Source organism: Heteronotia binoei, chromosome 8 (genome assembly GCF_032191835.1).
Source record: "Heteronotia binoei isolate CCM8104 ecotype False Entrance Well chromosome 8, APGP_CSIRO_Hbin_v1, whole genome shotgun sequence".
Taxonomy (NCBI): domain Eukaryota; kingdom Metazoa; phylum Chordata; class Lepidosauria; order Squamata; family Gekkonidae; genus Heteronotia; species Heteronotia binoei.
In genome coordinates, this window is record NC_083230.1 from 70,930,986 (window position 1) to 70,955,576 (window position 24,591).

At 46.8% G+C, this 24,591-nt stretch overlaps 1 protein-coding gene and 1 non-coding gene across 2 annotated transcripts in view; one reads left to right on the forward strand and one right to left on the reverse strand.

The window, feature by feature from the left end:
* LTA4H (leukotriene A4 hydrolase) overlaps window positions 1–830 on the reverse strand; it is a 35,558-nt gene extending 34,728 nt beyond the window's left edge. Inside the window, exon 1 of the mRNA XM_060245216.1 lies at window positions 535–830. Coding sequence (XP_060101199.1) covers window positions 535–687 — 153 coding nt within the window. The 5' untranslated portion in view covers window positions 688–830. The remainder of the gene's footprint in view (window positions 1–534) is intronic.
* A 148-nt stretch (window positions 831–978) lies between these two features.
* On the forward strand, window positions 979–1,050 carry TRNAD-GUC (transfer RNA aspartic acid (anticodon GUC)). Its single transcript has one exon. It is a non-coding gene; the product is annotated as a tRNA-Asp (tRNA).
* Window positions 1,051–24,591: the final 23,541 nt, after the last annotated feature.

Below are 24,591 nucleotides of genomic sequence, written 5' to 3' on the forward strand. Positions count from 1 at the left end.
TAGCCAAAAGAGCTGATGATATATACTCTAGCATCCTTTTTATTCTTTTTTTAAAATTCAGCGTTACCCACCCACCCGCTAAAACTGTTGTCTGGAGGCTTTTGCTCCCACAAATAGAGATACAGTATCAGTGAACTTCAAAGGTCAACCCTGAGGAACTTGAAAGGTAAGAAAGTGCATTTATAACCAGCAACACGATGAGCGCCTTCACCCTTCAGTAAAACAGCTCTTCGTCTACTTCGAAAAAGGAAAAGGGAGAAGGCATTCCTGTTAGCAAACAAGCCAAGCCAGAGCGGCACCCGGGGAAGAACCACGAGCATGACCGAGGCGAGGGCGAAAGGCTAGGCGTCCAAGGCGAGGTGAGGACAGCAGCCTGTGCGGGGCGCATCTTCTGCCTGCTCGCAGAGAGCCCCCGCCCCAGCTCCCCTCAGGCCGGCAGCCCCACCCTCGCACCCCTTTCGCATCCCTCTCCGCAAGGAGGGCCCGAAGCGCCCACCATGCCCTGCGCAAGCAAAGGGCGGCAGGCAGCTTTACCAAGCAACGCAGGTTGTCGCGTTCCGCCCGCACGGTGAGGGCCGCAGTCCCCCGCAGAGAGTGGCTCTCGAAGTCCACGCGGCAGCGCAGGTAAAGATGGTGCGTGCGGCAGGAGTCGGGAAAAGCGAACGAGCTGGGATCTGCTTCGGCCATAGTTTCGCTTCAGACTTGTACTCCTGAGCCAAGTCAGCGCGTAGTAATTAATAGTCGCCGGCCAGCCGGCCGCCCCATATCGGGGTGCTGCTCTAGGAGCGCCTCTGGGATTGGTAGTTCTTGCAAAGGAGATAACCTGCCGCGTTGTGAAAATTGGACTACTACTTCCATGATGCACTACGAGAAAGGCTTCTTTGGGGATTGGTCAAATAACATATTAACTGATAAGCCATGACCAATGGTTGAAGGAAAGATTAAAAGCCATAAAAGAAAACTTCACTTACAAGTAAGTCCTCGTTAGTATAGTGGTGAGTATCCCCGCCTGTCACGCGGGAGACCGGGGTTCGATTCCCCGACGGGGAGAAACTATAAGTTTTTTCTTCAAGCTCCCTGATCTATGTATCTATATTTAAAATAACTAACATTTTTTTTTAAAAAGGAATCACCCTAGCCTTTGAGTCACTGCCACCCATTAACAGAATCACCATTTCAGGTTTACACTTACAGTGTGCACAGTAGATAGATCCAAGTGGGCAGCCGTGTTGGTCTGAAGCAGTAGAACAAAGCAGGAGTCAAGTGCCACCTTTAAGACCAACCAATTTTTATTCAGGACGTAAGCTTTCGTGTGCTTAAGAGAGCACATGAAAGCTTACGTTCTGAATAAAAATTGGTTAGTCTTAAAGGTGCAACTTGACTCCTGCAGTGTTCACAGTAATAAGGCCGACAGGCAAATGAATGAACATGCACCTGTCAAGTCACTATTACCCTCAGTCTTTGGAAGGTTCTTGTCAAAGGTTACCTTAAGCGTTAAAATGTCCTGGTTATCCTGATTTAAGTGCCATATTTCATTTTCTTGTTCAGGAGTTTGACCTTTTCCTTTAAAACTAATCCAAACGTTAATGCTACTTCGAGGTTGCATAAAATTAAATTGAGATTACTGATCTCCCAAATTAAAGCTATATTTCAGATTTAGATTCAGATCTGGTTCTCAGTAGAGAACTCTGAGAGCAAAAAAAGGGTGAACGCCTGTCAGTTTTTGGGAAACTTACCCTGATTCTGGTTCTCACCAACCTCATACAAATGAATGGTTGTCTGCTTTTGTGGGGTTGATTAAAGATAGTTTAGGGGGCCAAAATCTAGAGCCTTTCTCTCCCACATCTTCGAATTTTTGGTGTATAGATGTTTATGCATAGTATAACTTGTTTAGTGTAGCTACTGCTGCACAAATAGGTCTTTGAATCACAGCCTTATTGTTTCATTTGTGTCATGTCAGCAGTGTCTTCTTTTCAATGGAAATAATTTTAATCCTCCTATTGAAATCAACCGAAGGAGCAGACACCTACTTCTATCCTGAAGTCTGCAGGCGATAAGGTTGCCAGCTTTGGATTGGTAAATACTAGATATTTGGGGTGGGGAGGGCCAGGTTTGGGAAGGGGAACGACCTCTGAAGGGCACAATTCCCTCCAAAGCAGCCATTTCCTCCAAGGAAACTGATCTTGGTAATTTGGAGATCAATTGTGATAGTGAGAGCTCTCCAGGTATCACCTGGAGGATGGCAACCCTAGCAGAGGCTGATTCCACATGCGCACTCTTAAGTCATTCAAAGGTATGCTTGTTTAAGTTAGTGACGGCCATAAAGTAAGATGTAGCCTTTGATTTGCCATCGCAAAGTCTTCAAAAGCAAAGTAAACTTCTTATGGAAAGCATTCCACCCTTTAGCAGTTGCTTACTTTTTGCTTTCTCAAGAATTAATTATTCAACTGTGGTGTTGAAATCTCTGTGATTAGTCTGCTTATCTTAAAACCAGTTGTTTTAGTTCTTTGGCTCTGAAGTGCAGTTCTTAAAGATTATCCTAACTTATCCCTCCTTCACATTAAAATTTATTGTGAACTTATCACATGAAATGAAAGCACATCACGTCACAGATGTAGCATTTCTCTTTAATTTTAAATTTTATGACACACTCTTCAAATTATCCGGAGTACTGTAGCTTCAAGATTTGAATTAGACCCAAAGAATGCTTATGACTTTGGTTCCCTTGTCGCTTTTTAGAATGAGAGCCAGATATTTCCTCTCAGGGAGAATAGCTGCACAAAGCGCTGCAAGCAGAGCTCTACTTAAGAAATGGCACTTTCCACTCCCACTGCTTTTACATCTCACTGCCAACTCCAACCCTTTGGGCTAAGGGGAACCCAATGGGCATGAGGTGAGGTTGTGGGAGGGGGGAATCTATGAATATTGCCCCCTTCTCAGTTGGAGTAAGGGACTAAGTCAATTTGTAGGCTTAAATTAAATTAAATTGTTCCCCCAAGCTTTCAAAATTGTGTCCACATTTAATTAACAATTTGATCTTCCTCCTTCCTCACTCCTGTTCCTTGAAAATTTCAGTAAAATATTTTATTTACCTTACAGCAAATGCATGTATTGTTCTAGCAAAATCCACTTTTCTTGGATTTCATGTTTTTGCTCAATGTCTCTAAATCTCAGCTCTGTAATTGAGGTAATATTTATTCATCCACTGATGCACTTCAACCCCCTGGTGGTCAGTAAGGGCTATTGCAGGGAAGCATAGTGGAAAGGCTGCCTGGGGGCTGCTCTGACCATCATGAAAAGCTTATATTTTCTGAAAAAGCGAGCTGTGACTCACAAAAGCTGGTGCTGAAAAAATATTGTTAGGGACTTTTGTTTTGCAGTCCTGAAGACACTTTTGTTCAGGCTAGCATGATCTTGTCAGATCTCAGAAAGTAAGCAGAGTTGGCCTGGGTTAGTATTTGACTGGGAAACCACCAAGGGAGTGCAGGGTTGCTGTAGGTAGGCCAGGGTTTCCCAAATTTTTCTTTCCCGTGGCCTGGCTATTTTTACATGTTTCCTTCATGGCCCACTAAAATTTGGGGGTGGAGCCAGGAGACTTTGGGGATGGAGCTGGGAGACAGGAATCATGCCATTTCCTGTGGTATCACTTCCAGGTCAAGGGCCAAGTGATGTCACTTCTGGGGCACACTGAACCAAAACTCCACCTTTTCCCAGGGCACTCCCCCAAACCTGCCTCTTCTTCTGAAGTAACTTTGTTTTCAGAAGAATCTCTCTGAAACGCTGAGGCAAAATGGGGGTGGAAAGTGGGCGGTCTACAACTTTTTCATACATTCCCAGGGTCCTCTCTTTCCACCCCCACACCTGCATGCACCTATCTGTTTGTGTGTTCTTCTCCAGTTTGTAAGCACTCCTAATGCCCATGTTCAGTTGCCTGCACCACCTACACACCCCTTCCTCAACAGCACTGGCCAGTGTATGCAGTTGGGAGTGCGGTTGCCATTGCCATCAGGAATGCCAGCACGGTGTACCACCCACACTGGGCCCTGGCAGCTGCTCTACCTCAAAATATACTGACACATTTAGTAAGCCCTTCCTTCAGCTGCTGCTACTGGAACCGAGCCTCAAGTAGGGTGGCCATAATGTCTGAAGGCCAGCCAGGGACACCTTTGGGGGGGGGAAGGTAGGGGTGTGCGTGCACGGAGCGCGTGCGCCGCCAGAAACAGGAAGTGATGTCACTTCCAGTGACGTCATGCCACCGCCGGAAACAGGAAGTGACATCACTTCCTGTGACATCATTTCCCCCCAGCGCCACCTGCCGGAAACAGGAAGTGACGTCATGCCACCGCCGGAAACAGGAAGTGACATCACTTCCTGTGACATCATCCCCCCGCGCCACCTGCCGGAAACAGGAAGTGACATCACTTCCTGTGACATCATTTCCCCCGCGCCACCTGCCGGAAGCAGGAAGTGACATCACTTCCTGTGACATCATTTCCCCCAAATGACATCATTTCCCCCAAATGCCACTGCCGGAAACAGGAAATGACTTCACAGCACTTCCTGTGACGTCCCCAAAAATCCCCCAAATATCACCGCCGGAAACACCAAGATTATTTATAGAGAGGGGAAGGGGGAAATAAAGTTAAATAAAACTCTTTTTTTACTTTTTTCAAAGTGAGAAGACTAGAGAGAATGGGTTCCACGCTGAGAAGCCAGTCAGATTCCAGTGAGATTCCAGTGAGACTGTGCTGCATAATGCAGCCTATTTATTTTGTCCTGTTGGCTCTGTTGGCTCTATCTGCGCCACCTTCATCACTTTCGGGGTGTGGATCCCCCAGTGGGGTGGTCTCCCGACTCCCTCCACCGGCTGTTTCTGATAGCCCTGCGCCCCCTCTTTCATTTGATATGTGTCCCGTGCAGATGCCACCCTCCTGCCGGGAGATGCCGCAAAATGAGCCCCCTTGAGGTTTATGGCGGCAGGGCTCGGGGGAAGCGAGCTAGACTGCTGTTCTTTTGAGGGGTTATAGAGTGTTTCGAGCCCGTCCCTGTGGCATCGGTCCCGTCGTTGTGGGACCCAGGGGGCCGGCGCAGCGGCACGCCGAAGCAGCCTGTCACTAATAACACAGGTCGAGATGCAGGACAGGAACCCGGAAGTGACCGACAGGCACGGGACACATATCAAATGAAAGAGGGGGCGCAGGGCTATCAGAAACAGCCGGCGGAGGGAGTCGGGATACCACCCCACTGGGGGATCCACACCCCGAAAGTGATGAAGGTGGTGCAGATAGAGCCAACAGAGCAAACAGGACAAAATAAATAGGCTGCATTATGCAGCACAGTTGAGAAAGTGCCTTATCCCATATACTGATGAAGTAAATACAGGATCTGAGAACAAAATTGCACCAGAAGACACAAACACAAAGCTCCCTTACACTGAATCAGTGCTTGGGTCCACGAAAGTCAGTATTGTCTAGTCCAGTCACAAACACAAAGCTCCCTTACACTGAATCAGTGCTTGGGTCCACGAAAGTCGGTATTGTCTAGTCCAGTCACAAACACAAAGCTCCCTTACACTGAATCAGTGCTTGGGTCCACCAAAGTCAGTATTGTCTACTCCAGGGGTGGCCAGAGGGAGGGAGGGAGGGAGGGAGGGAGGGAAGGAAGGAAGGAAGGAAGGAAGGGAGGGAGGGAGGGGGGAGGGAGGGAGGGAAGGAAGGGAGGGAAGGAAGAAAGGAAGGAAGGAGGGAGGGAGGAAGGAGGGAGGGAAGGGAGGAGGGAGGGAGGGAAGGAGGGAAGGAAGAAAGGAAGGAAGGAGGGAGGGAAGGAAGGAGGGAAGGAAGAAAGGGAGGAGGGAGGGAGTGAAGGAGGGAAGGAAGAAAGGAAGGGAGGAGGGAGGGAAGGAAGGGAGGAGGGAGGGAAGGAAGGAAGGAGGGAAGGAAGAAAGGAAGGAAGGAGGGAGGGAAGGAAGAAAGGAAGGAGGGAAGGAAGGAAGGGAGGGAGGAGGGCGGGAGGGAAAGAGGGAAGGAAGGAAGGAAGGAGGGAAAGAGGGAGGAAGGAAGAAAGGAAGGAAGGAGGGAGGAAGGAGGGAGGGAGGGAAGGGAGGAGGGAGGGAAGGAAGGAAGGAGGGAGGGAAGGAGGGAGGGAGGAAGGAGGGAAGGGAGGGAGGGAGGGAAGGAGGGAGGGAAGGAAGGAGGGAGGAGGGAAGGAAGGGAGGAAGGAAGGAAGGAAGGAAGGAAGGCCGCCCCCTCCCGCCAGCCGCCCCCCCCGCTTTCGGCTCCCTCCCTCCCTGCTTACCTTCATCCCGGCGGCTGGTGCTGCGGTGGCTGTGGAGGCCGGGGAGGAAAGGAATGAATGAAGGAAGGAAGGCCGCCCCCTCCCGCCAGCCGCCCCCCCGCTTTCGGCCCCCTCCCTCCCTGCTTACCTTCATCCTGGCGGCTGGGGCTGGCGGCGGCTGTGGAGGCCGGGGAGGGCCTCCGCTGGTCTCTGGAGGGCCTCCAGGGACCAGCGCGGGCCTCTCCGCGGCCTCCGCTGGTCAGCGCTGGTCGCTGGAGGCCCTCCAGAGTCTCTGGAGGGCCTCCAGGGACCAGCGCGGGCCTCTCTGCGGCCTCCGCTGGTCGGCGCTGGTCGCTGGAGACCCTCCAGAGTCTCTGGAGGGCCTCCAGGGACCAGCGCGGGCCTTTCCGCGGCCTCCGCTGGTCGGCGCTGGTCGCTGGAGGCCCTCCAGAGTCTCTGGAGGGCCTCCAGCGACCAGCGCCGGCCTCTCCGCCGCCTCCCCGGCCTCCGCCACCGCCGCCGGGCCCGCGCGCGGGCGGGGGAGGCGGCGAGTGAGGAAGGGAGCGTCCCTCACTCGCCGCCTTCCCCGCCGGCGCGCGCGGCCCCGGTATAGCCAGCCCGGGAGGCGGGAATAGGGGGCCAGAATCGGGACATTCCCGGGTGCCCGGGACGGTCTGGCCACCCTAGGCCCTCAAGCTACAACCAAGCTTGCTTGGTTTCAAGAAAATCTTTTGACAGCTATTTTTCAAACTTTTCTTTGGCTGAAACACTGGGAAATTGCTGTGAAAGGTAGCAGAGAATTGTACTGTAATTAATGAATTTCAAGTTATATGAAGTTCACACAAGCTTTTCTGCAGTTATCCCAAAAAGGATATTTATGAGAGGCTTGCAGCTTTTTACTGGCTGTGTTTCCCATGCCTTTAAAAGCAACCTGTTGTGCAGATACTTAGCCAGTGAACTACTTCATCCTTTTTAATATCTACAGGAGGAGTTTAATTTTGGTGTCAGACAGCTGTTAAAAGCAGGACCAGTAAAATGGTGCCAAGATCATAGTACCATCTCTTCCAGTGCTGTTGAGATATATCACAGTAATCTCCAATAATTTCTTTCTGCCCCACACCTCTCACTCTCACTCACTCACACAGAAATCTCATAAAAAGGCCAACTGACCACAACTGGGGATGCCAACTTTTCATTGGCAGAGCTCCTACATCTGCAACAACAGTTTGATGAACAGAAAAGTTTCATCCAGTAAAAATGGAAGGAAGGAAAGAAAGAGAAAGGGAAAGAATGAAACAGAAGGAAAGGAAAGGAAAAGAAAAGAAAAAAGAAAAGACATGGAAAGAAAGAACATAAGAGAAGCCATGTTGGATCAGGCCAGTGGACCATCCAGTCCAAAGTTCTCTCATACAATGCCCCAAAAGCACCAGAATGTCCACCAGTGGGGCCAGGTTACTAGAAGCCCTCCCACTGTTGCTTCCCCTCCCCAGCACCAAGAATTCAGACAGAGCATCACTTGCAGGGAAAGTAAGAAGGGGGAACAAAGGAAAAAAAAGCCTTACTCACCATTTGATGACCCCAGCCAGCAACAATTCTGCCCAGCGATCGTTTGGTAAAAAAAAAAAGCTACTGGAATGCCCACTCCCCACCCCTCCCGGCTGAAAAAAAAAATCCCCCCCTTCTTTGCTGCCCAGGCCTCCTGGGGAAATCTCCCCAAAAGAACATACTGCAAGGCACATGAAAGCTCATTCCTTGAAGAATGCTTCATGGGTCTAAAGTGCCAGTGGACTCCAGCTTTTCTCTCAAACACTGGGAGGGGGGAGAAGGAAGGAGAGGCAACCCAGCTCCTCTCTGCACAACACAGAGACGGGGGAAGGAAGCCAAATGGAGCTCAGACTTTGCAGCCTGTGTCAGTCTTCAAGGCTAACTTTTTTCTACACAACAGAGAGACGGGGAAAGGAAGGAAGCAGAGCAGAGGTCATGCTTTGCTGGGGGCGGGGCTAGCTTTGGCTTTTCTTGTGACCCGGTAGTGAGGCTTCCATGGCCCAGTACCGGGTCACAACCCTGCAAATGGGAAGCACTGAGGTAGGCAATAGCAAACCACCTTTGAACATCTCCTGCCTTGAAAGCCCTATGGAATTGCCATAAGTCGGCTATGACTTGACAGCAAGAAAGGATACTTTCCTGGTATTAACATGGAACTTTCTTTTAAGTAGACCTGCTTATGATTACTCCCTAATAAACCATAAGGAAGGCCAAGCGTAGAATAATAGATGCTTTCGAGTTGTGGTGCTGGAGAAGACTCTTGAAAGTCCCTTGGACTGCAAGAAGATCAAATCAGTCAGTCCTGAGGGAAATCAACCCTGACTGTTCCCTGAAAGGTCAGATGCTGAAGCTGAAGCTCAAATACTATGGCCACCAAATGAGAGGGGAGCACTCACTGGAGAAGACTCTGATGCTGGGAAAGACAGAAGGCAAAAGAAGAAGGGGACAGCAAAAGATGAGATGGCTGGACAGCATTACTGATGTAACTAACATGAATTTGAGCGGACTTTGGAGGATGGTGGAAGACAGGAGGGCCTGGCGTGACTTGGTCCATGGGGTCTCAAAGAGTCAGACTCAACTGTGCAACTGAACAACAACAACAACAGTAGCAGAGAGCAAAAGCCTTCTAGGCTCCTACAGGCCCTTGACTCTGAAGCATCTGCTCAATCTTGGGGATGCTACACCATTGCTAGCTGTACTCTCCAATAGCAACTGGCACCATCAGAACTGACTGGCACCATCCAAATACTGTGTGATATGTGGGTGTAGCCTGCATAGGCCATTGCTACATGATGAGGTCTTCAGACTGTTAGCTTACTGCTGCTACCTTACAGCTGCTAAAATAAATCACCTTGTGAAATACAAGTTAACTCCTCCTGTCAATGTGCCGTTGAAGAATATGAGAAATGTGACAATTGTGTTTAATCAAACTGGCAACAATAAAGTTAAAAATATGTTGGGGAATAACTCACTATGCTTATTTGTTTCTGAAAGGGAAGATATAAGGGGGAAAAATCCAGTGTAATGTACTGCATGTTTACAATATTGATAAAAATGAACAAACATGGAGGGCAAAAGAGGGTCACAAGACAATTATTAATAATCCTCATTTTCATCAGTATTTCATATATAGCTATGTGCAACATATTACAACTCAGTGGTCAACAAGATTCTTTTTCAATGTTTTTATTCTCTTTAAATAAAAACACACATTATATGGTTTCGTCATAAGAAAATGCATTTTAAATAACCTTTTGGAGAAATGACAGACATGAATGCTTTCATTTTCCTCCAGTGAGCTTCAAAACTCATAAAATCATACAGCGAGAAGTTAATGGCAGGAAATCAAACAAAAATGGAGGTCTTTATTTCTAGAAATATTAAAGGCAGAGTCTTCCGACCATGGAAAACAAGGATTCCCTTCTCTCACAACACACACAAATAAGGAATTTCTCCATTGCTATAGACTTAGAGCCCACTATGTGAGTGTGCTAGGCTCAAGACTAAATACCTTCTTATGGTGGAAGCAGCAGGCAATAAGAACTCAATCAGGGTAACTTGGAAAGTATGGTAATTATTGTTACTTAGGCTAGGATTTTGAAACCATCTGGTGAAACTATTAGAACTCAACTGTTAACATTAATAATATATTAAGCTGTTAGTATCCCTGGAAAGATCATTAGTATACATTTTTTTCCAGTCAGATTCATATCAAGTCCATCCATTTGTATCTAAAATGAGTACCTTGTGGGTTACTGCACAGCCTGTAGAACTGCTTGCCATATTTTATGTTTAACTGCATCAACTGAAAAGCAACAAAATAAAAGTCTATATCTTCAAGAGTAGAAGGTAATATTACGGATTGATAGTGATATTATTTCAGCAAGTGGAATTACGATTCATGCAATCCTGCATTACTAGGGGACCAATCCTAAACAGGTATCCTCAGTTTGGGATTGGCAACCCTACCTCCAAAAAAACCATTTTTATCTAGGTAGTCTGCGTGTAGTCTGCAGATCAGCTTTAATCCTGGGAGTTCTCCAGGCCCTACCTTAGGGCTTCAAGCACAGAGGTATACTAGGATGATCAATCAAAAGACTCCCCCCCCCCCCAAAAAAAAGCATAGCCTCCAAGGTCATAAAAGGTAGACAACAGTAAGGTCTAAATTATATGTTACATTTAACACATTACCCCCACAGAGATTTGCAGCAGGAAACCTGTGGGGACTCAGTTCTAAAGCACTGTAGGGTCCTGATTTGGGCTACAACACAGGGGTAGAGGGGGCATCTGCCTCCCTTCAAGCCATTTTCCTGACCTGCAACAGTGCCGGGGTGTTATCTGCTCCCTCTGCAGCTGCACTTGCAAGCATTTAGTGGATATGCAGCCCCTGACAGGACAAATAAAACCTCCTGGGGCCAAATTGGGTCAGGAAAATGGGTTGTGAGGAGATGCTGGAACCCATCCTTCCTCCATGCCACAGTCCTGATCTGAATAAAAATGGGAGAAAAAATTAGCCTGTGAACCCCCTGAAAGTGGCACCAAAACTCTGGAACTCTCTCCTTAGGGAGATTTGTCTGTAGGTGTCAAGCCCTGCCTGCCCTCCAGGGGGGTGGGCTGATAACTGCCATGGTGCCTTAATTCTGAAAGGGCTCCCTCAGGGCCTCAGAAAGAGAGAGGAGGGGGGTTCTATTTCACCCTGCTCCTCTTCTTTTCAGCCATCTGGTCTCCTCTATGACTTGGACTCAGTGGCACTCTTCCTCCCAGGTCTGTCAGCAAGAGCCTCATTTTATTTCCTCCCTCCATTTGTCAACCCTAGGGTTGCCAATCCCCAGGTGGAGTGCAGAAGAACCACAGGTTCCGTGATATACCAGCCTCCAAAATAAACAAAAACTGAACAAACTCAATGATTATGATCAATTTTTTCAGAAAAATTCAAAAACACACCCTTTACAAATAAACAAAAAAGACAACAATAGATAGGACAAAGACCCATATACAAATCTCAAAGTTACTCCAAAGGACTGTCCAATCTATCCTTAAGAGAAACACTGAATCAAAGTCCTCCAAAGGTGCAGCAAAGCACTGATATTCTTGAAGTGCAGCTATACACAGTGAACCTTACTGCGATGAGTTAGCACTAAGTTGTCCCCGTTTCACTTATATAATAATAATAACTTTTTATTTGTATCCCGCCCTCCCCGCAAGCAGGCTCAGGGCGGCTCACAACATGTGAATACAGTGTACAATAAAACCACATATAATAATTTCAATTATAAATTCCAGTTATAAATTCATATACAATTTCAGTTATAAAATATCCTTAAAATCATTAAAATTACATTAGAGTTAAGATTGTGGTGCTATAGTTAAGATCTTTCATAAAATCCAGTGACTGAAACATAAACATATCCAGCAGGACTGTCCAATCTATCCTTAAGAGAAACACTTATGCTTCTTCCAGCTTAATATTAAAATTTCAGAACATGGCAAGAAAGCCTCAAGGCACCTAACATTCTTTGGTGCAACAGCTACAAACTTGCCAATTTGTAATTCCAGATCTCCAGCTACCACCTGGAGGTTGACAGCCCTAAAAACATAACAGCCCTGCTGTATCAGGCCAATGGCCCATTCAGCCCAGCATTCTGTCTCACACAGCAGCCAACCAGTTCTTCTGGACAACCAACATCAGGGCATAGAGGCCAAGGCCTTCCCCTGATGTTGCCTCCTAGCTTTGGGATTCAGAGGCTTAGTGCTTCTGAACGTGGAAGTTCCCCTCAGTCGTCATAGAATCATAGAGTTGGAAGGTACCTCCACGGTCATCTAGTCCCACTCCCTGTACAATGCAGAAAATCACTAATACCTCCCCCTCACACACCCAATGATTCCCTGTTCCATGCCTAGAAGATGGAAAAAACCTCCAGGATCCCTGGCCAAAGTGGCCTGGAGAAAAAACGCTGCCTGACCCCAAAGTGGCAATCAGCATTTCCTTGGGCATGTAAGAAAGTGCCATGAGAACTAAGCACTGATGCAGCCCTTCCTCTCATGATCTGCTTAAGTTCACATAATCAGCATTGCTATCAGATGGCCACCTAGCCTCTGTTTTAAAACCTCCAAAGAAGAAGAGCCCACCTCCTGAGGAAGCCTGTTCCACTGAGGAACTGCTCTAACTGCCAGAAAGTTCTTCCTAATGTTTAGCTGGAAACTCCTTTGATTTAATTTTAACCTGTTGGTTCTGGTCTGACCTTCTGGGGCAACAGAAAGCAACTCTGCACCATCCTCTTTTGACAGCCCTTCAAATACTTGAAAATGGTGATCATATCACCTCTCAATCATCTCTTCTCCAGACTAAACATACCCAGCTCCATCAACCTTTCCTCACAGGGTTTGGTCTCCAGACCCCTAACCATCAATGTTCCCTCTAAGCTGTGGAGTCTTGTGAGCAAAAATTCTACTTTGTGAGCTACTGGCATTAAAGTTGTGAGCTACTGCATAAATTAGTTTGCTCTAGGGCCATTTTTCCTGAGCTGAGACAAAAATGTGTGAGCTGGAGGCTAAAATATTGTGAGTTAGCTCACACTAACTCAGCTTAGAGGGAACACTGCTCACCATCCTCATTGCCCTCCTCTGGATACATTTCCGTTTTTCTATTTGGTGCCCAAAACTGAACACAGTACTCCAGGTGAGGTCTAACCACAGCAGAGCAAAGCAACAGCATCACTTCACAAGATCTGGACGCTATATTTCTGTTGATACAGCCAGAAATCGCATTTGCCTTTTTAGCTACCACATCATACTGCTGAATCATGTTCAACGTACGGTCCATTAAGACCTCTAGAACATTTTCTCACATACTGCTGCCAAAACATTGATACTACAGCTAGTAGCCATTGATAGACTTATCCTCCATGAATCTATCTAATTTTCTTTGAAAGCTGTTTATTCTTGTGTCCATCATTACATTCTCTGGCAGCAAATTCCACATTTTAAGCACTCTCGTGTAAAGTAGTATTTCATTTGTCCATCCTGAACCTACTGCCTATCAGTTTCAATGGATGCCCTCAAGTCTAAGTATTGGGGGGGGGGGGGGGGGAGAAATTTCTCTTTGTCAACTCTCTCCACCCCATGCAGAATTTTATAAACCTCTATCATGTCCCCCCCCCTCTGTTGTGTCTTTTTAAAACTTAAAAGTCCTAGACTCTTCAGCCTTTTCTCATAGGGAAAGGGCTCCAACCATCTAATCATCTTGGTTGCTCTCCTCTGCACTTTTTCCAGCTCTATACTTTCCCTCCATTTGTCTGTCCCCTTCTGTTGCTATCTTCCACCAGTGGGTGAAGGCTTATTTGGTTTTATTTGGCATTTCATCAGTGATCTTTCCTTCCTGACCAATGTTTTAACTATTTTTATGTCTTCATATGTCTTTTTGTTCTGTTTTTCATTGTTTTATTGATATGTGGTTTTTGCGTGTGTGGGGGTTTCAAAAGGCTTTAAATGTGATTTTATTGTGTATGTTTTAATTAGTTGGTTGTCTTAGTGGCCCTGGTGAGGTCAAGGAGGCAGGGTATATATTTTGTAAGTAAGTAAATAAATAACGTTTACAGAATCCTGGAAGGGCAGGATTTTCAGTTTCATTTTTTTTGTAGGCCTAGCCTGTATAACAATAATATACAATCACATTAAATTGGATAAAATCCAACTGCTGTGGCTGTCTTCGGAGGCCTCAGTGCAATCCTAATTCAGCCATGGAATTCTATGTTGACTATGCCCACATGTGAGCTATATATGGAAGCAGCCAACCAAAACAGTCAGTGCCAGCACAACTCCCTGATATCACTCTGTTTCCACCCACACATGTAAATAATGAAGAAAGAAAATAAGGAAAAGCACCCTCTACCCTAGGGAGGCCAGTGGTAGTTTCACTAACTACCACTCACTCCTAGGAACTCCGCAGATCAGAGGCTGACTTTCCTTCTGCCAACACATTCTTTTGACAGCATAGCACAGGACAGCATGGACAGTTGAGTCACTCACACTATCCACTTGACAGAAGAAACTCCCGCAGAAATCCCACAGCATCTCTCAGACAAAGGTTCCGGTCATGGAGAAAGAATCATGTCCCAATAAGTAGTTTTCTGCAAAGTTAAAGGTAGACATTAGGGGTGTGCATTCAGTTTGGTCGAACCGAATAAACCTTCGAATACCCCCTGATTCGGAAGTATACGGCTCCCTGTATACTTCCGAATCAAAATTCGGAAGTATATGGAAGTCCATAGAAAAGACAGGAAAGGAGCTTCTGCAGCCTCAGGGGAGCTGCTTTCCTTCTTTCCTGCCGTTGGAAGCCTTTCCCGCCTCCCCCATAGCCTCCCTGGGATCAGGGAAGGAGGGGGAGAGGAGCCCCAGCACACAATCAAAAGCATGCATTTGCAGGGCTTTGCAGGGCTGTTGTGTAGCTGATGGCTGGGCTAATCCCCCAGCCATCAGCAACATTGTTGTTCTTTTGTTTACTTGGGTATCCAAGTAAACAATGTTCTCTGGCCAATCACAGAGCAGTGGTATTTTTTGAAACTGCTCTGTGTAGGGCCAGAGAACCTTTTTAAGGAGTCTGCCTGGCTGGACTCCATTCCATTGCTGCTGTGTTGGTGTTGGTGTGTGAGAGAGATTGTGCTGTGCTGGCCCTTGGCCTCAGCTGATGCTGCTCTCTCTCAGCCTTGCCTGACCTGCCTGGAGAAGAGAAGACATCTAAGATAAGACAGTCTTGGGGTTCTTGTTTTTATTTTAGTTAGGATAAAAGTAAAAGGACTTTTTAAGACTCAGAGTCCCTTTATTTATCCAGATTTGGGTGGGTGGGTACTGGGTAGCTTATTTGAGGTTAGGGTTAGGGGGTTCTGCTGGGAGTGGGGGGGGTTGCCAGTTTGCCTATATCTTACTTTAGTGAGAGGACTTTTAAAAGTGTAGTGTCCTTTTACTTTTCCTGATTTGGGTAGCTTGGATTTCTTGGGGTTAGGGTGAAGGTTTTTTTGGGGGGAGGGGTTGGTAAAGTTCCTGTATTGTTAAAAGTCAAGTTTTTTACTGTTTTAAAGGATTCGGTGTTTGATTTGTTGCTGCTGTGTTGTGCTGCTGTTGTTCCTTTTTTCTTCTGGTTCTGGTTCTTGGGGAGGGGCTGTTTGACCTAATTTTCATTGTTAAAAAGGTTACTTTTTAACACTTGAGTTTTTTGGCCTTTTCTCAGTGATTTGTTTGGATCTGTTGTTGGTTTTGCATCCTGTCCTGTTGTCCCTTTTCCTGGTTCTGATTTTTGTGTGTGTCTGTGTGTGGGGGGGTTGTTGACTGATTTAGCCTGATGTTTTTTATTGTTAAAAAGGTCACTTTTTAACAGTTTAGTTTCTTGGCCTTTTCTCAGTGATTTGTTTGGATCTGTTGTTGTTTTTGCATCCTGTCCTGTTGTCGCTTTTCCTGGTTCTGGTTTTGGGGAGGGGGTGTTGACTGATTTGGCCTGAGGTTCTTTATTGTTAAAACATCAGTTTTTTAATACTTGAGTTTCTTGGCCTTTTCTTAGTGATATGTTTGGATCTGTTGTTGTTGGTTCTGCATCCTGTCCTGTTGTCCCTTTTCCTGGTTCTGGTTGGGGGGGGGGGTTAAAAGTTAAGTTTCTTTCTGTCATGTTTTGGTTTTTTCAAATTACCCCTGGTTGGTGTGAGGGGGTTGGTGTGTGCGCTGTGTGGGGTGGGTCACTTTCATGTTGTTATTTTTGGAGTCTGATGGTGCTTTCGGTTTGGCTAGGGCCACTAAATAGGCTGCCCCACTAATAAGGGTGTTTTTAGGGATTGTGTTTTTTGAAATTTAAAAAAAAATTAATCCAGTTTAGGGATTATCTTCTTTCAAAATTCAACTAGGCCAGATAGGGGCAATTAAAAAAGATTTTAGGTTTTTCACAAAAGGCAGCGTGACTACTAGGCCACATCAGGCTCCCTTTTAAAGAGACTAGGGTTGCAGTGCATCTTGCTTTCAGCCACTAAAAGCTGGTGCATCCTTAGATTTCCATAGGGTAAATCACAGCTTCTCTGTAGTTATAGGGGACACCTGATTTCTACTTTGCAAGGAAATCCGGTTTGTCCCAGGATCTAGTTAGGAGACGTTTAACTATGAGGATATAACAAAAATTGCCTTCATTTCAAGGTAGCCTTTAAAAAACTGTAGCTAGGTAGAGGCAGGATCACCAAGTCTTCTAAACTTTACCAGACTACTACTACCCCAACCCAAAGAAGGACAGGTTAGGTACCAAAAAAACAAACAAGTTTTGGTGCGAGGGTTTTTAAAAAGAAGTCAGGGCACCTGTTGGTTCAGGGTACAGTGTAGTGAGTTAGGTTTGAAAAAAACCCCACTCTCAGTTCAGGTTGCGTGAGACTGGCCAAGGGTGACATGATTGACAGGCAGCAGAAGAGGGGCCCTGGGGGGCAAGGCCAAGGAGAAGACTAGAGGGGTGGAGGGGAGGGGGAGGACCCTGTTGCCCAAGCCATGCACCCCTGGAATGTGATATTGCAATATAGCCCTAGAATATTAATATGACACAGCAATGCCCATTTGAATTGGAATGGTCTTTCTTGTGCATAAGGGAGAAACATCCAGTTCCATCTAGGCCCCAAGCAGGCTGGAATGATGTCAAGTCTGGTTCACAGACTGGACAGACATAGTGGCCAATACTGAACGGCTAAGAAGCATCCATCTTTCTGCTCCTGGGAATGAAGAATTCCAGGCCCAGAGAGGGACACATAGTGGGCAGAGCTGTAAAAGTTCCTTCATTTCTTTTGGCAACCTTTTAAGTCTTGTTATCAAAACATACAAAAATAAGGGTTACCAGGGCTCCTGCAATACAAAGAAATGGCTTGTATATATCTGTTCTGTTATTCTTCAGGGCAAGACAGCAGAAACACAGAGGCTAAAGGTTAAGTGGCCATCTTATTGTGATTGTGTGGTATACCTGTAAACTGGTCTAACATTTCTGCCAGGGAACAAAGTTTCTTTTTTTCTTTAATTATTGCTAAGGCTATCAAAGTCAACCAATCTCCTGAACACTTGATGGAGGCCTATCCATGTTTGACACTAAGGGAGAAATCTATTACTTTTGTGGAGCTTCAAACGAATCAGTTTGGAAAAACAGGGCCATAAAAAGTCATTTGGCCAGTGTAATTAAAATTCATCCATTGGGGTATGGATTTATGACACAATGATCTCTGATTGGATATTCCACATATGACACTCTGATTTTCTATTGGTGTGACACTCTGCTTCCTCACTGGGTAATTGAATTGCTTGGCGTGATGTAATTTACCCTAGAAAACAGGCCACCTGTCAGGATTAGAGAAGTTAAGAGAAAAGGGGGGGAAGGGAATTAAGAACATAAGAGAAGCCATGTTGGATCAGGCCAACGGCCCATCCAGTCCAACACTCTGTGTCACACAGTGGCAAAAAATTTTATATATACACACACACTGTGGCTAATAGCCACTGATGGACCTGTGCTCCATATTTTATCTAAACCCCTCTTGAAGGTGGCTATACTTGTGGCCGCCACCACCTCCTGTGGCAGTGAATTCCACATGTTAATCACCCTTTGGGTGAAGAAGTACTTCCTTTTATCTGTTTTAACCTGTCTGCTGAGCAATTTCATCGAATGCCCACGAGTTCTTGTATTGTGAGAAAGGGAGAAAAGTACTTCTTTCTCTACTTTCTCCATCCCATGCATTATCTTGTAAACCTCTATCATGTCACCCCGCAGTCGACGTTTCTCCAAGCTAAAGAGTCCCAAGCGTTTCAACCTTTCTTCATAGGGAAAGTGCTCCAGCCCTTTAATCATTCTAGTTGCCCTTTTCTGGACTTTCTCCAATGCTATAATATCCTTTCTCCAATGCTATAATATCCTTTTTGAGAACTGCACACAGTACTGCACCATCGATTTATACAGGGGCATTATGATACTGGCTGATTTGTTTTCAATTCCCTTCCTAATAATTCCCAGCATGGCGTTGGCCTTTTTTATTGCAAACGCACACAGTCTTGACAGTGTCTTCCTCCATCCTCTCCTCCCTCCATTCCTTCCTACCCTCATCCCCCTTCTCCTCAAGAGAAATCTCCCTCCAGAGGCCTTGTGTTTCCTCTGACTGAGCCTACCCTGCAAGATCTAGGTATTGTATCACCTCCCCCATCCATACTTATTCAGCTAACCACTGTATTCCTCTTGTATACTTGAAATTGTTTGATTGGGATGTAACTATTTGAAACCTATACCTATAATAAAATCCATTATTAACCAAAGGATTTTCAGTGGTCTATCTCCGTAAACATTGACAGAGATCCTTGCTCACCTCACCTCTCGTAGACTCACCATTTTGAGCTAAGAAATATTAATATTCCCCAATAAAAAAGTTAGTTGAGGTGTAACAGAGTGGCTCCCCGAACGTAGACTTTGAGAGTGAATGAAGTGAGCACCTACTTGTGCCTGCATCCTCTCTTGGTCCGCACTTGGAATGTGGTTGTAAAACACTCTCCCACTAAACAGACTAGAGTCCAAAGACAGCCCAAAAACTCACTCACAAATTGATTGGCAGTGCACCCCCCCACCTCTCATCCATCCCCAAACCAAAAGTAAATGCTGATTTAAAATCTGCAAAGCAATCCAAATTTCCCCATCCACACATGCCTAATAATACTGAAAGGCCCATTGCAGCCCTCAACTGTAACCAACAGCATCCACAGGCCGAGCCAGGATAACCCAATTTTTTCTTTCAGGGGCAGGAGGAAGAAAGAGGGATGTGCCAGTGATGATGACAGGCAGCCAGCAGGTCCCTCTAATGAGACTGTGATAGCTGGTGTGTTGCTGCTGAGCTGAGAGAGAAGGAATGGTTCCCTTCCTCTCACACAATCTGAGGCCCTCCCAGTGATCTTCCTCATTTGGGGTGCAACTCTGGCTCACCTCCTCATGGTGCACCCTGGGTAATGCAAAAGAGCCTGGACCAACCAACCATCCATCATTCAAGATAAGTCTAAATGCTTCTTGCTTTGTGGCAGATACAGAATGATGTGAAGCTAGGTGTGGGTCACCGCTTCTCTTGTTTGAGAGTTGAGTTGTTTGGGGCAGGGCTGGAGAGCTGGCATCTGTAGTTTGCATGTTCTGTGGCAGGGAAGCTGGCATCTGGGTGAGAGACCCAGAATCAGCATGCTTGTTGTGCTTGGCTAGCTCTCCCCACGTTGTTTGCTGGGTTTGCTGCAGCCAGTCCTTGAGCAGATTGTGTTTTGTGTGGCAGTGATGTTGGCAACTGGGTTTATATTGGTTCCAGGCCAGCAGGGTTCATAGAGTAGATAGATGAATGTAGTGCATTTGGGTCCTATAGAGATTCTCTGGTGTGAAGTTAGGTTTGACTTTGGGTGCCCCAGGAATTGGACCCCCTGGTCCAATTTTTTTTGGACTTGTGGGTTTTGTGTGGGACAGTGCCCTGAAGCTGTACAGCATTTGGGGGGGGGGGCTCTCCTCAAAACCCCCTGCTCCTCAGAGCCACTTTTCCCATGATAATTACAGTGGGGGAAGTAGCTCTCGGTTTTTTTCTCACCATTGGGAACAATGTTCCTTTTGGGGTGCCCAAAGATGGGTGCAGTCTTTTGGGGCCAGGGGGGAGTCCCCTGAAGCTGCCCTGCAGTTTTGGGGCCTCTCCCTCAAACCCCCTTCTGGCCAGAGCCACTTTCCCCACAGCAATTATAGTGGAGGAAGTGGCTAATTGGGCTTTCCCCAGCATTGGTGGCAATGGACCCTTTGGGGAGCCCAAAAACAGGGACCCCCTGGCCCAATCTTTTTGGGACTTGGGGGTTTTGTAGGGGAGAGTCCCCTGCGAGTTCCCTGAAGTTTTGGGGGCTCTCCCTCAAACCCCCTGTCCCCCCAGTAGCCTCTGATTATGCCCTATGTTGCCATTGATTTCAATGGCCCATAAGGTATAATGGTGGGATAGGGGCACCCTCTTTGGGTGCCCCTGGAATGGGAACCCCTGGCCCAATCTTTTTGGGACTTGGGTGGTTTGTAGGGGAGAGTCCCCTGCAGGTCCCCTGCAAATTTGGGGGCTCTCCCTCAAACCCCCTCCCCTCCAGGTGGCTTCCAATATACCCTATTTTGCCATTGATTTCAATGGCCCATAGGGTATAATGGGGCCGTGTATTCAGAAATAGCTGTATATCTCCTGTATATATGGCTATTCCGAGTAATGGTATTTGGAAATATACAGTATTCCGAATATTTTGTCTCCGTATATTTCTGAATCCAATTAATTCCATTTTTTTTTTGCACACCGCTAGTAGACATCTCACCTGGATAGCCCAAGCTGGTCAATTCTCATCAGATTTCAGAAGTTAAACAGGGTCATTGCTGGCTAGTATTTGGATGGGAGACGTACAATGAACACTAGGGTCATGATGGGGTGACTGGCAATGGTGTGCACTGCAGACTGATAAGAGAGAAGGATCAGGGTAGACACAATACCTTCCCTCTCACTTCCTGAGGCCTTTCTTCGGAAAATGTTGTATAATGTTTCTCTGTATTTTGCCTTTGATTTTGCAAGAAACCCCCCTACTAGACTTCTGTGTATTACTTGTCTGCACACACACACACACACACACACTCACACACAGAAAAACTGCTGGGATTTTCTGTTTGACATTGGTTCTGTTGGGGTTGCACTATCATATTGGCAATGGGTTCTGCTGGGCTTCTCTGTTACATGTTGGATCTGTTGGATTTCCAAGAGTACCCCTGGATTGTTTTTGTTGTGCTGAGATTCTCTGGTTTGTCATTTGTTCTATTGGGCTTGTCACACTGGCTTGGGGTTCTGCATGAATTCCTGGGTTCTGCTTTGTTTCTTTTGGGCTTTGTGTTGGTTCTTGGCATGGGAGGCATTGACCAGTGGTTGCTGCAGGCTTGCCTCTTTGCTATAACCCCGAGGGAAAATACTGTTTTTCCTCCCATTGGAAACAATGGAGAATGGGTGGGAATTCTTTCTTTGGGGGCCCATAAAACTGGACCCCTGATCTTTGGAAGTTCTTCTGAGGACAGGTCCCCTCAGACACCTGAATAACTCCTCCATAAAGTATAATGGACTGAGAAAAAGTCAGATTCCTGGAGGGGAAAACTGAATCCAAATACCTTACATGTATTGGAATTCAGGCATATTGGAAATACCAATATTGTTTCAGTTCCAATATGCTCAAATCTAAAGAGCATCAATTTGGTGTGGGGTGTGTGGATTTGCAAATCCCTACCTTAGAGGTTTGCACTCCTTGAGAGTAATCTTTTAAGGGAAATAGTGTCATCACTAGGCTAATATTTCCTCATCCCTTGTAGGGAGTTCCACTAAACCTCTGTGGTTATTGTTGGGGCTATTCCACAGGGCCCTGATCTGCAAGGCCAAAAGAAAAAAGAAAGAAGGAATGTTTCACAAGCAGTAGCAATGACTGGAATAACTAGTACTTATTTTGAAATGTGGTTATATTCCCTGTTTCTCCCACATGTGTATAGAGTTACACTGGTGTCACACTGCACATATATTGCAGTGATATTATGTTGGCATATCTCCAGGGAGGGATCTTTTCTGCATTGTGTACAGGTTCACTGTAGGAGATATTCTGTGCCATCCTGAGAGTTAAGCCCCACTGAACAGACTTGAGTAGGATTCTGAGCAGACCTGCCAAGGCCAGCACTTTCTCTTGCTGATAGATGAGGAATTATTGAGCCAGTACAGAGTAGGTTTAGATGTGTGGGGTTTAGTTGTAGTTTTAAACAATTTACACTTAACATTAAGATTACAGTGTTAATGACTTTAATAGCAGTTCTTTTCACTGCCTCTCTCCCAGAGATAATTTTTTCCAAGCACCACTCAGGAAATACTTGCAGCTGACCCAGAGGGCTGGGAACTATTTTGGCAAAATATGCTTACTCATTACAGACATTTCCACACCCACATGCAAACCAAGATAGCAAACAATCTCTCTCTCTCATATGGGACATGAAGCAGTTTCTCTTTTGCAGTCCCAGCTCCTAGAGGAGGGGAGAGGGCAGCGAAAGCGAGGATCCCTTTATAATAAATCACCAATAACACAAGCACACATAGTGTTTTGGAATAAAACATGGAATAAAATGGCCACAACTTTTATTGATTACAACTGTAAGAATCTTTGGCACAGCATGGGTTCACAATGTCCTGTGGTGGCTGAACTGGACATACTTGTGGCCGGAGACGAAGAAGGCACGCAGCCCAGAGAGGCAGAAGCGCCCGCCGCCATGGCAACCCCGAGTGGGATGATGGGCCACATCGCAGAGTTCAACCCTGCCAAACCCGAAAGGTGGGAGACCTATGCAGAGCGTGTCGACTGCTACTTACGGGCGAACATGATTACGGATGACAGCTAGAAGAGAGACATGCTCCTGAGTGTCTGCGGGGATGCCATATTCGAGATTGTCAAAGGTTTCTCAGCCCCTGCGAAGGTCACCACAAAAACATACGAGGAGGTAGTCAAATTCCTGACTGGGCATTTCTTGCCCCAGCCATCCATCATCACCCGCCGATTCCTGTTCCACAAGAGAGATCAAGGGGCGGGAGAGATGGCCACTGTCTACCTGGCCGCTTTTCGCCAAATCGTGGGAAACTGCAGCTTCGACAAGCTGGAGGAAGCCCTGAGGGATCAATTTTTCTGGGGTCTCCAGGACAAAAGGCTACAGCAAAAGCTTTTCGCAAAGGATGAGCTGACCCTCTAACTCGCCTTCAATGAAGCCACCGCGTTCAAGAGAGCTGCCAAGGCTCACTCCAGCCCTTGAGTGGAAGCCGTCCACCATGAGGAGATGACGTCGGGCGACCCCAAGGAGGAAAAGGCACACCACCTCCGCTGCCAACCAGAAAACAGGCCGAAATCTTCCACCTGGCCGCGAGCTACAGAGAGGCCCGCCAGCACAAAGTGCGCCAGCTGTGGAGACCCACATGAGCGATGGGACTACCCCTATCGCAATGTTGATTGTAGGAACTGCAGAAAAGTGGGCCACATTGCACGCGCTTGCAGGGCCAAGATCAACCGCAGGCGCCAGTCCACTCACCACGACTCGACCGATGCTCACATGACCACATCAACCAGCATCCAGGTAATGAATTTCCCCCTAGCCACCCCTGATAAGGTCGTGTCAGTCCAAATCGAGGGTGCTCCCTGCCTAATGGAGCTGGACTTGGGATCCTCCATCTCCATAAATCTCGGAGGAGTCCCTCAGAAAAGGCTGGCCCCGGTTGCAGCCTGCTGATTTCATACTGCGAGACTTCCAGAAAAAACCCGTACGGATTTTGGGATGCGCCACTGTGAGAGTAGAATTCAAGAACTTTAAGGGTGCACTGGACATACTCGTGGTCAAGTGCCAGCTCACCACATTACTGGGGCTGGCCTGGTTTAGACCTCTGGGCATACAAATAGTTGGGGTGCAGCAGATACAAATGCACAATTTTGAAAATGTGTGCCGGGAATTCCCAGAGGTATTTGATTGGACCCTGGGATGCTACAAGGGGCCTCCCATCACCTTACAGCTCGACCCCCACGTGAGACCAATAAAGCTGAAGGTCAGGCAAGTTCCATTCGCTCTTAAACCAAAAATCGAAGCAGAGCTGGACCGCCTCGTGGCCCAGGGAGTGCTAGAGCCGGTATCCTACGCTGCGTGGGAGACCGCCATAGTCACTCCAGTGAAGCCAAATGGGGATGTACGCATATGTGCAGACTATAAATGCACAATAAATAAAGCGCTCCAGGACAACCCATACCCCGTCCCAGTGGTCAGCCACGTCCTCGCATCCTTAGCTGGCTCTAAGGTTTTTGGGAAGCTGGACCTGGCCCAAGCATACCAGCAGCTCCCAGTGGACACCGAAACAGCTGAGGCTCAAAGAATAGTGACGCACAAGGGAGCTTTCAGGGTGCAGCAATTACAATTTGGGATTAGTGTGCCTCCAAGAATCTTTCAGAGCATAATGGACTCTCTCCTCAAAGGGATTCCTGGAGTACAACCCTTTTTTGATGACGTTTTAATCGCCGCCCCGGATGCTGAGGAGTTCAGCTGCCGTCTGCGAGAGGTACTCCGCCGCTTCCAGATGGCAGGACTTAAGGTGAAGCGGGAGAAGTGGTCTCTCGGGGTGCCAAGGGTGGAGTTCTAGGGGTTTGCAGTGGACGCGGCAGGAATACACCCGATGGCCAACAAGACCATGGCGATAGTTC